Source organism: Falco biarmicus, chromosome 5 (genome assembly GCF_023638135.1).
Source record: "Falco biarmicus isolate bFalBia1 chromosome 5, bFalBia1.pri, whole genome shotgun sequence".
Classification (NCBI taxonomy): Eukaryota; Metazoa; Chordata; class Aves; order Falconiformes; family Falconidae; genus Falco; species Falco biarmicus.
In genome coordinates this window covers 2,058,080-2,070,210 of record NC_079292.1, presented here as the reverse complement: position 1 = coordinate 2,070,210, position 12,131 = coordinate 2,058,080, and the positions used below count along the sequence as shown (strand labels likewise).

The following is a 12,131-nucleotide window of genomic DNA, read 5'->3' as shown; positions in this document are numbered from 1 at the left end:
GTTACAAGGGCAATTTTGACTAGCTCCCAAGAAGCATGATTGATCCTTGTGGAGCAGAATGGTGCTAGAGTGAGAGTGGGGTGACCATCTACACAAGCGAACATTATTTAGGGATGGAGCAGCTGTGCATACTTCTGAGGCATTTGCCTGCTGGCAACAATGGGAGCATGGGGGGCTGCTTAACTGGCTGTACCTGTCTGTCAGGTCTCACTTGCAGCCCCTTAAACAGCCCTGTCAAAGCGGGAGAAATGCTCTGCCTCTGTTCCCACCAGGATGGGATGGGACAGCCACCCAGAGCCCGCAGCCCCACAGCCGTCTTCCCCCAGTCTCTGCAGAGATGGAAGAAGACAGTGTGAGAGATGGAGAAACGCAAACACTAGACAGCACAGGAAAGGTCTTGAGCTGCGCAGGAAGATGGGTGATGCGGGAGAACGCAGGGGGAAGTACCTGCTTCCCAGTGTCTCTGAAGTACCTTGAGACCGCTGAGAGGAATCACAAGTTACCTTGGACAAATGAAGAGAGAGAGGATAACTCAAAGTGCGATAATTATACACATACCATGGCTGAATATCCTCTGAATGGGGAAATAGTAATACTTGTGAAAATAACAATAAGCTAATACAACTTCATGACTTTTTTCCTCAGAAACAGGGCATCTGCTTATATGACTTGTGTCTTTTCTGTAAGAAAAAAAGGAATGTGAATTTTAAGAGATAGTGCCAAAATTGAAAGCTCATTATGTGACAGAATTAGCAGGGAGAAGTCCCCTATGACCAAGTGGTATATGCATAACAATAGTTTTGCCATATATAAAGTTACATGCAATTTAATACCATGCATATTGTTTTAGTGTTCTCCTTAAATCATGCACAGATTATTTATATCCTTAGAGATCTTCTAACCTAGCAATGGCTTATTTTCTAGCTAGACTACATGGCCATTCATGGTTCAATGGTTATTTGATTATCAGCTATACAACTATGGAATGTGCTAAAATGTTATTAATAATATCAAATATCACATTAGGAGCATGCTCAGTGCTGTCAGCCTAGAGTAATAACAACAGTAGCATCTCTCTGTCTTTGCAAAGCAAAACTACCAGTTTAAATGGTAGCTCCAAAGCTGTGTGAAAGGATTTAACATTTCTGTTAATTCCGTAGCAGTGCCTACAATGAAGCCTTCAAATCAAAAATTATCCTCTAAGGTGAGCAGTGATGCACTAAGCCCTGAGAGTGCTTTTGCAAAGAGAAAGAAGCGACACCCAGATGATTCAACACATCATACTGTTGCCATGGTCATTATATACCGATCCCTGGGACACCTCCTGCCTGAAAACTACGATCCTGACCGAAGGAGCTTGAGGTAAGTTTCAGACTTGTTTGTGAATTGCGCAGATCCCTTCTTCCACTTGCTCTGAGTGTGCGGGGGAGACAAAACTGCTTTTATACTGACCAAATGTCATCTGTGCCGCAGTTGTCACTACGGTACTGTCTCTCTGGGACACCATGGGAGAGTAACCATGTCAGTAGTGCTAGCAGCTTCTGGAAACACAGCTGTGTGGAAGGCTTATGGTGCATCTGCTCTGCTTTCTGAGTGGGAGCGACTGGAAATCTTCTATTTGCAGGACCTACCAAATCAGTGCTTTGCATTTTAGCATTTAGATCACTGTGCAGTTTTTCTCCTTCTGCAGGTTGCCAAATCGCCCTATTATTAACACACCTGTAGTAAGCACAGCCATTCACAGTGACAGGGAGCTTCCTCCCAACCTGGTGGAAAAGCCCATCATAGTGGAGTATGCCATGTTGGAAACAGAGGAGAGAACGAAGCCCGTCTGTGTCTTCTGGAACCACTCCATCACGTAAGTCTCCTGCTTGCTTTAGAGCTGTGCACGGTAACTGTCTCAGTAGCAGAGAGGCTCTGCCCAGGAAGATAATTCTGGGGGAAAACACTTTTTGCTCAGTTTATTCAAATGGCAACTGATTTCTGGTGGAAGAGAGCCATGTAGTCATTTCCCACCAGCCTGAGGAAAATTAAAACAATTGTCATAACTCATCACACAAAGGATTAGCCATGTGGTTTCTAACAAACACAGCGTCATCATGTCTTTCTGCAGGGTTCGTTTTCACCCAGCAATAATAAATCTTACAATTTTCTTGTATTTGCTCATGCTTTTTGCCCACAGATGTGTATCTGGACAGGCAGTCTAACTTCAGTGCCTGAATTCTTGATTTGTCTGAAGGCCTCTCAATGCCCCGTGCCCTCTTTTTAAGAGGGACATCTTCAGGAGATGATTCAGTTCTTACATGGGCTGAATCTTCTCCTGTTACACCCCAGTGACTATGGACAGAGTACATGGCAAGCAGCCTCCCACCCTTGACGTCTTAGCCAGGGGCAGTGCAAAAAATTTACAAACCCAAGTCTTCATGTCGGTAAAAAGGAGGACTGAGATTTTGCAGATAAAATTACACGAGTAAAGATAATGAATTTTTGAATCTCAAGTTTTTAAATCAAAATTCAACCCAAAGACAGTTGCAGTGGTAAGAAGCAACTTACCTTTCAGTCCATCAACTTTTGTGGATTTGCTTTCATTTATTTTAATGAAAAATGGGAGGGAGAGGAAATACCATCTTTGGAACCTTAGACCTCTTGCAGTTGTTAGGAGGCAATCATAATACATAAGCAGAACATACAGGGAGAGTATAATTAACTCTAGGAGGGAGGTGTGAGGGAAAAGAAATATTTCAGAAATCATAGAAATTTTTGGGTTGGAAGGGACATTAATGATCATTAGTTCCAAGCCCCTGCCATGGGCAGACTCCTGCCACCAGACCAGGTTGCTCCAAGCCCCATCCAGCCTGGCCTGGAACACTGCCAGGGATGGGGCAGCCACAGCTGCTCTGGGCAGCCTGTGCCAGGGGCTCACCACCCTCATAGTGAAGAATTTCTTCCTAATAGCTAATCTAAATCCACCCTCTTGCAGTTTAAAGCTGTTACTCGTTGCCTTATCACTACATGCCCTTGCAAAAAGCCCCTCTCCAGCTTTCCTGTAGGCCCCCTTTAGGTACTGGAAGGCTGCTGTAAGGCCTCCCCGGAGCCTTCTCTTCTCCAGGCTGAACAACCCCAACTCTCTCAGCCTTTCTCCATAGGAATGGTGCTCCAGCCCTCTGATCATCTTTATGGCCCTCCTCTGGACTCGCTCCAACAGGTCCATGGCCTCCTTCTGTTGGGGGCCTCAGAGCTGAACACAGTCCTCCAGATGGGGTCTCACCAGGGTGGAGTACTGGGGGAGAATCACCTCCCTCAACCTGCTGGTTATGCTTCTTTTGATTCAGTCCAGGGTATGGCTGGCTTTCTAGGCTGCAAGTGCACATTGCCACATCATGTTGAGACTGACATCCACCAACACCCGCAAGTCCTTCTCCTCAGGGCTGCTCTCAATCCATTCCCTGCCCAGCCTGTATTTATGCTTGGGATTGCCCCAATTCACACGCAGGACCTGGCACTTGGCCTTGTTGAACTTCACGAAGTTCACATGGGCCCACCACCTCTGAAGCCTGTCAGCGTTCCCCTGGATGGCATCCCTTCCCTCCAGCATATCAACCGCACCACACAGCTTGGTGTCATCAGCAAACTTGCTGAGGGTGTACTCAATCCCACTGTCCATGTTGCTGGCCAGATGTTAAACGGCACCAGTCCCAACACTGACCCCTGAGGGAAACCACTCACACTGGTCTCCTCTTGGACATCAAGCCGTTGACTGCAACTCTTTGAATGTGACCACCCAGCCAATTCCTTATCCACTGAGTGGTCAAATCCATGTCTCTCCAATTTAGAGACAAACATGTCGCAGTTTTCATTGCTTTGCACAAGTCCAGGTAGATGGCACGAGTTGCTCTTCCCTCAGCCACTGATGCTATATCCCCATCGTATAAAGGCCACCAGATGTCAGGAATAATTTGCCCTTAGTTGTCGCAGCACTCTCCAAACTACCAGGCTGCAACAAGGTCTTTTACCATCTCATACCAGCACACTCTTCACACCAGTCCCTCTGCTGCCTTCTCCTAGTCTCCTCACCCAGGGCACACTCACACTTTCTCTTCTCTTGCTTCTTTCTCTCTCTGCTTTTTCCTCAGCTGCTCTCTCTTCACTGACTCTCAACCACTTAACAAACCAGCCACAGCTGCACCTTGTCTACATCGGCCAACCCGCCGCCCCTGAAGCCAGCCCACAGCTGGATATTATCAATGATAATTAACCCAGCTTCATTCCTCTGCACTTAGTGAAGCCATATTGGCTGTCACCAGTCACCTCCTTATTTTCCATGTGCCTTAGCATATTTTCCAGGAGGATGTGCTCCATGGTCTTGCCAGGCACACAGGTGAGACTGACCGGACTGCAGTTCTTCAGGGCTTCCTTATTTCCCTTTTTAAAAATGGGGGTTATATTTCCCCTTTTCCAGTCTATGGGAACTTCACTGGCCTGCCATGACTTCTCAGATATGATGGATAGCGGCTTAGCCACTTCATCCACAGGTTCCCTCAGGACCCACGAATGCATCTCTTCAGGTCCCATGGACTTGTGCACCTTCAGGTTCCTTAGATGGTCTCAAACCTGATCTTCTGCTACAGATGGCTCATTTGGGTCTTTTGTATTTAGTAAAATTAAGGATACAGACATTTTTCTTGAAAATTTGAAAAATCTTAAGAACTGTTTATGCTCGTAAGTATTTTGTTGCGTTTAATGTGCTGTGGAAATAGAACAGTCCTGTTGGAGATGAATTTCAAGAGTGTGGATAAAACAAAAGAAAATGTGTTGAGAGGTAGCTACGTGCTCTGCATGTTATGATTTCACAATATTCTAGCTATAATATATATAATGCAATTTTCAACCATCAAACCAGGTACGTAGTGAGAGGAGGATATTGTCTGCCTGGGGTAAGAGGAATAGCTGTTATTTGTTTACTAATAACCAAAAAGCTCTAGTAAACCTCCGGAAGAATCCATTAAAAGGCAATATCTTGTGCTGGAAGTAAAAGAGCAAACTAACCTAGGAAATGTTTGCCTCCTAATCAAAAGCTTCAGGAGATTATATCATTGAAAGGATCAAAGATGCAACAGAAATCTGTTATGTTTGCAATAATAAACTCCATTTGCCTGCATTTAAAGTGGTGTATTTGCTTGTATGTAAAGAGGATTCTGCCAATTATAAGGGAATGGCAAGTCCTTTTTCATAGATTTTTTAACATTGTGTGGGCTTGAATAACTCATTAGCTCTGAAGTGATTCATCTGTTAGCTATTTGCTGGCATATTCAATGGCAATTGTTGTCTGTTACATCTTCCTAGAGCCACAGTTGAAAAGTAGCTCTTAAACTGCATGTAATGAAAGAGTTTTTAAAGAGATTATTTTTTAAGAGAAAGTGATACTAAAACTGTTCAACAAATATTTTATTGCTGAGTGAAAAACACGTCCTGTCATATCTAATTAAAAACTCTTTCAGTAACTACAAGACTGTTTTTATTACTCATTAACTTCAGAATAGAGTAATTAATATTGTTACAAAATAATTTCTGAAGTCACTGGAGTTAACCAAGGCTGCACAGAGAAGAATTTCTAAGGGACCAATTGCTCCCCAATGTTAATACAAGAAATCTGCTGATATGATGTATTTTTTACTGGGTTCACTTTTCAGTGGAACAATATAATGAAATCATATTATTGCATATTATATTCCGCATAAGAGCTCTGCTAGCAGTGTCTAGATCTAGGAAAATAGACATGACTCAAAAACATATCTCTTTCTCTGTGTTTTTGGTATTTTTTACCTTTGTTATGACAAGTTTGGTCTGTGCAGTCGCTTCCCCATATTGCTTGTGTGGTCACTGACCCAAAAGCAAATTGTTTTAATTATTTTTTTTTTTTTAAACTCAAAACTAGATTCTTATAAAACCACAAAATTTGGCCAGCAAAGCCAGCTGTCATATCAGAAATTACTTCAGCTGAAGGCTTTTTAAGTTGATGCAGGTGACAGCTATAAATATTTCTGTCTTGGTGCTTACAGCCCTCTGTGGTTGCGAAGCAAGAGCAGCCCCAGAGAGCAACAGCAGCAGGAGGCAAAGGGAGATCAGAGGATGGCTCTCAGAAATGCCTTTTTTTCCCTACAGGATTGGCGGGACAGGTGCCTGGTCCTCCAGAGGATGTGAGCTGTTTTCCAGAAACCAGAGCCATATCGCTTGCCAGTGCAACCATATAACCAGCTTTGCCGTCCTGATGGACATTTCAAAACGAGAGGTGTGTGATGTCAGGCTCATGGTTTTCGAGGGCTTTGATTCAGAACTTAAGCTATGAGCATGACTCGGAGCATCAGCAGGAGATTGATCCCATGTTGCCGTGTGTCAGGAACGTGTTGCCCCATGCCTGACAGCACCCACCATCGGGTCTGCTGAAAGGGGTATCTTACCTGGTTGGTGCACTCTCTGGGTGCTGCCCGTACACACTCAGCATGTTGAGTGACTTAAGAGGCGACATCATCCGCTGCTGTTGGTCCTAAAGCAAATCCGTATGTTGGCTCAGTAGTAGTGAAAACATTGACATTCCGAGTAGTAAATTTGATTGGAGGAAAACGAAGGAGAAACTCACAGAGGTTCTGTCAATCTGTCTTTCTACAGAATGGGGAGGTGCTTCCTCTGAAGATCGTCACTTACACAACCGTATCCATCTCGCTGGTAGCTTTGCTGGTCACCTTCATACTGCTGGTCCTCATCCGTACACTACGTTCCAACCTGCACAGTATCCACAAAAACCTGGTGGCTGCCCTTTTCTTTTCTGAGCTCGTCTTTCTTATTGGCATCAACCAGACTGAAAACCCGGTAAGAGTTACTCTGTGCTTGTTGCTAGAGTTGTCAAGTTTTAAACCAGGGGGTTCGTATTGCAAATTTTACCTGTTCCCATCTATTCTTTTTTAATTCTGCTTGGCCTCAACAGTCATTTGAAAAACATCAGATTTTTAATATATTCTTATGTGTTTTATGTGATTAATTGCAGTGCCAGGAGTTAAGACTATATCTTATTTTCAGAGAATATATAACAGCAGCCCTGTTGAAGGCTTATCCCAGGAACTGAACCCTGAATACTGATTTCTTCCTTCCTTTCCGTCAGTATGTTTTCTGTCTTGCTTTGTCTGTTCAGTAGGAGGCTCTCCAGTTTCTCCTCCAGCAGGTACCTCACAAGCCCAAACAGCTCCTGGTGTTGACTGGTAGGTTGTCAACTATGTGTTCCTGTGCAGGTGCTAATATGCATGTTGCACACCTATCATGGCCGTTCTGGAGGAGCCACTTGCCAGGCATGGGACAGCTTGCTACATCCAAGAATCAGTAGGAAACCTGTTGCTTTGCTTTGTGCTTTCCAGCCACAGTGATTGTTGGCTTCAGCCCATCATATCTGTTGCCAAAGCTTAGTGCAGGTATCTCCAGCATTGTGCATGTGAAGAACTGCAAGGTATGAATGGTCTGAATATGAGATACATGCCACACATGAAGTGTGTATGTTCTAGGACATCATTGCTATCTTAACTGTGTAGCATTTTATGTAGTATTGCTGCTGATTCTTAGTAGCACGCATCTCAAAAGTCATGGTTGCCGTGCAGACAGGTAGGACACAAGCAGGCAAGGCTTCCAGCACTGCCAAGCTTCACAGTTGCATGTACCGAACAGGCAGCAGACAGATGGGGATGACATGCAATAAAAAGTATGTCCTTAACAGATACGAAGAATATTCAGAACTTTGGTGTAGGGATTACCTGAACACTCTGAAGAAAATTTATCTTCTAGAAATTCATTACTGTACGTGTTTCAATCTAAATTTTGAGAGGGAAGTACAATCTTGACATGAAAACGCACACCACAAAAGAGATAACCATGCTGATTCCACATTGTCCAAGCAGCAGAAATTGGAGAATATGCCTACATTCACTGAGTATCATCACTGTTGTGGTAATGACACCTTGGTGCCTAACCACACGGCCTCACTTGCTGTATAGCCCAAAGTGTCACCCTGGATTCTTGTATCAATTTGAACTATAACATGCGTTGACCTTAAATAATTTTAGCTTCCAGTAACTGAGTGCTGTCAAGACCTTTTCCTAGTAAATTTGAGAGCCCTCTCATAAAAACTGTCTTCCCAGGAAGCCTCTGTTCAATAGTGATGCTTTTTGAAAACTAAATAAAATTAAGCTGCTTAAATTCTTCAATTTCTAAGATTCAGGTTACTCTGTTGCCTTTTTTTCTGGGCTTTCTTCCCCCACTTTACCTTTTGAAAAATTGTGAATGCTAAACTGGACAAAGCTTTCCAGCTGGCAGTGTCATTTCCAGTCCCGCGTTCCTACATTCCCATGCACCAGGAACTCCAGTCCCTTATCTGCTGCTATGGTGAGATCTTCTGCAGTGACCTCCCTCTGGGATACGGTCTCATGTCTTGTGTGACCCATGTTGTCTTTGTTCTATAATATACAAGTTTGCATATTTAAATAACTTTGCTCAAATTAACTCATCTTGCCAATTGATCCACAGCACTGTGTAACTTGACCGTTCCCATGCTTTCTTGAGCACACCACTCATTTTTCACGGCATTTCACTAGCAAAGAGTTTATACTCTTTCAGTTCTCTGACACGAATACTGAGGAACAAGGGGCCAAGCCCACATCCCTGCAGAATCTTACCAAAAATTATGTAATAAATGACGGCTCCTCATTTCCAGATTCCTTTCATAATATCATGAAGCACCGAGCAAAAGTTTATGAGTAGTAAAACAGTTCATTACAGCAATACCGCAAATACTAACAGTCGTACTTGATGAGTTTGTTCTCTTTTGCTCCTTCTCATTGTCATGCTTTGGGGCTTATGGTGTGATCGTGTCCTGTAGTTACCAGGACTCGGTAAAACACCCCAAACCTTTAACCCACTTACAAAGATCTTTAAGTAACAGAATATATTTCATACAGCAGAAAGCCACTCCTTACACCATACCCAGTCAATTTGAGAAGTTAGGGGGGCTGTAAGCCATGTCTGCTTGAGACAATTATTCATCTGTCTGTATGGAATGAGAGTTGTCTAACGAGTCACGCACTGATGAGCATAAAGAGGTAAAGAATGCTGGAGCACAAATAATGCTGCACTGCTTGGCACTCAGCCTGGCTTTTATGGGTTTCTGTAAATTAAGTCACATTTCTGGGTGAGGTTTTAATCTTTCCGTGGACTATTGATAGAAAGTGATTTATTTTCTGTCTTTTTTTTCTTACCTGAAAAAGGTAGTGTTCAGGGCAGCAGCCTACTCATATGCATGTGCAAGCAGTAACAAAAAAAGGCCTGCTTGCATAGAGGAAAGAAAGGTCTTTTATTTGGTGAGCTACATTTTCAATAACACTTGGTGCTATAACAACACCAATGCAGTAAGTGAATCCAGAAAGTTGGCAGTCTTTGTATGATTCCTTCGCTCAGCAAAGTTAAGCAGGGAAATATACATTTCTGAGCATTATATCATGAAAAAACACTAAAAAGTCATGCCAAAGTCTGAAAGCAGGGTCAGTTCTGCATGGGAACAAAAGGTTCCAAAACACAATGTAAAGTATTTAGAAAAAAAAAAAAATCAAATGGTTACAGAAAGTGCCCTTAATTCAAGCTTATCAACAGATCCTTGGCAAAATCTTTGCTTTGCTTCTGAAAGAAGGTTAATTGCAAGATTTCAATTCAGGTGTCAGATGCTTGTGGTCATTACTGTTTTCACTCATCAGACTTAAGGTGGGAGGGAAGGCTGGTTAGCAGGTTCTGCAGAAATGCAAGTCTGTGAAAGTCAGAGGTTTCAAGGTGGCCATTTGGTCACAAATATGACTTCAGCTACCACTTTGCCTACTGTAGCTGTTCCTCCTATTCACCCTAAGGGCCCGGTCTCTTTGGTTTTAGCAGGGCCCTCATTTTTGCTGCTTTCAGCCTGGCAGAGCTGAATAGTCCACTTTGTGCTGCTGACTTAGGATAAAAATCTGGGACTGGAAGCTCCAGATCTGCTTGTTCCTAGCCCGAGACATGAACTACCTGGGCAGCACTAGCCTGCTTTCTGTTTGTCCTCATGACTTCTGTGCCTGATGCAAGTAGCACAGCCTCAAGAGGGGAGGGTATTGCCAAGCATTTCTGGACAAGAATGTCCTACAGCCTGGCAGTTAGGGTGGTTTTCTGCAGTGGACAAGAAGAGGGTTAACCCTTAGAAGCCACCTTCTGCCTAGAAGCCACTCTCCCACATTGTAGTCAAATATTCTGATTTCAACATCAGGTAAAAGGTTGATCTGTGGAATTGGTGGTGGTCTACTTCAGGCTGCATCATTTTAGTCCAGTGGTAACAGCCAGGCATCCTCCGTGACTTGTTGAAGTATAGATGTGCAAGGTCTGTGGGGTTCATCAGTGAAGGGGCAGAGCTACAAGGACAGAAGAGATGGCCACTGCCTTACCCCGTGGATGCATCCATGCTTTTGCTTCTCAGGCTTTTTTTAAAGTCCCAGGAAAGGAGGTGTAGATGGAACAGACCTTTTCAGACCTATGACACAGACACATAGGGGAAAAATGGTCTGCTGATCTTACATTAGATCATAAGATCATGTCAAATTTTTCCTGTTTGTGAGAAAGACATTTCATTTAACTGGTAAGAAAGTTCCTCAAAGAAAGGCTGGATTTCAAAGTCTACAGATCATCCATTGCTCATGTTCAGCACAATCATTTTTCCTGTGCTGAAACTTTGGATTTCTGTGCCCAGAAGTAAAGTTTTTTCAGGCAGAAAGGACTTTCTCAGGGCCCGGTCCTAAATTGAAGGCCTAAGAACTTCTCAGACCTCCATTCCACCTCTGCCAAACACAAGGAGAATTTCTTTTACTTTTGTATCTACTAATATCAGACACAAAATATGTTCTACTTTAAAACAAAACAAAGCTACCAAAATGGCACACTTCCTTGGAGAGATGTATCTCTCTTTCCGGAAAAACTCAAGTAGCAGAAAAACCCATAGGATGGCCCTTGATATGGAAATGGGATACACTGAGTCAGTGCAGGGCTGAGGGTGGCCATTCTCAGGAGCCATCTGTTGGCTTTACAGTTAAATTGCTTTAGCTGATGCAGTTAAACATGTTGTGGCTGAATCCAGTGTAGTGGCACTGTGCATGTGAGACTCATACAGCAGCCAGGGCAAAGGGTCTACAGCCTTCATAGGAGAAAGAGCCAGGAGCTCTGCCAGCTATGCCTCTCCCGCAAGCAGGAGTTTGGTCAGAATAGCCAAAATGCTCACCTTTGCAGCAAATATGCACAGAGAAGTTAGCCACAGAACGTGGAGGGCAAGGTCAGTTGCCAAAAGCGTGTTGGGTTAATAGGGTAAAGGTGAACCAGACTCAGAACAGGCCACACAATTAAAAAAAACCCAAACCTAAAACTACAAGCTTTCACAATGTGAACAGCTTTTTTGAAACTGAAAAATTTAATTAGTGACAGTATATTTGTTCTGCCAAAACCTTTTTATTACACTTGCTTTTAGCTGCACGGGGGAGCTGGTGGCTCACCAGGTTGTGATTCAGAAATGCAACTCTAATTTCCCTGCCCTTTCCCTTCTGCAGTTCGTGTGTACTGTGATTGCCATCCTCCTGCATTATTTCTACATGAGCACCTTTGCATGGATGTTCGTGGAGCAGCTCCACATCTACCGGATGCTGACTGAAGTGAGGAACATCAACTTCGGGCACATGCGGTTCTACTACGTTGTTGGCTGGGGCATCCCTGCCATCATAACAGGTACTGAGACTCAACCACCCCAAAACAGCTTCTTTTCCTTTCCCTGCCGTCTTTGCTGTCCAGTTACCCCACCCGAGACAGCTGTGGATGCGCTTAACTACTGCTGTCACTTGCGTGTTTTCCTGAACAAAGGCAACAACGAATCATGTCTAGCAGAAGTCAGCCTGAATTTGGCAGGTCTGTGTACCAAACGCCTGTTGCCCCAGTTGAAGAGATACTTACAGTTTTACAATAACGTAAACCTAATTGCACCCAGATTAAAACAGGACTTGATAACATTGCCTAGGAATAACAGTATTTTTGTTTTAACAACT

General features: G+C 43.6%; 1 protein-coding gene across 6 annotated transcripts in view; it reads left to right on the top strand.

Annotated features, from left to right (window-relative positions):
• The window catches only part of CELSR1 (cadherin EGF LAG seven-pass G-type receptor 1), a 176,637-nt gene that overhangs the window by 141,562 nt on the left and 22,944 nt on the right, over positions 1-12,131 (top strand). For 4 of the 6 annotated variants that reach the window (XM_056339968.1, XM_056339965.1, XM_056339966.1 and 1 more), the window contains exons 21-25: positions 1,161-1,362; positions 1,691-1,858; positions 6,163-6,289; positions 6,667-6,867; positions 11,643-11,817. In XM_056339968.1, coding sequence (XP_056195943.1) covers positions 1,161-1,362; positions 1,691-1,858; positions 6,163-6,289; positions 6,667-6,867; positions 11,643-11,817 — 873 coding nt within the window. The remainder of the gene's footprint in view (positions 1-1,160; positions 1,363-1,690; positions 1,859-6,162; positions 6,290-6,666; positions 6,868-11,642; positions 11,818-12,131) is intronic. The other 2 variants (XM_056339969.1, XM_056339967.1) reach the window with 1 other exon arrangement.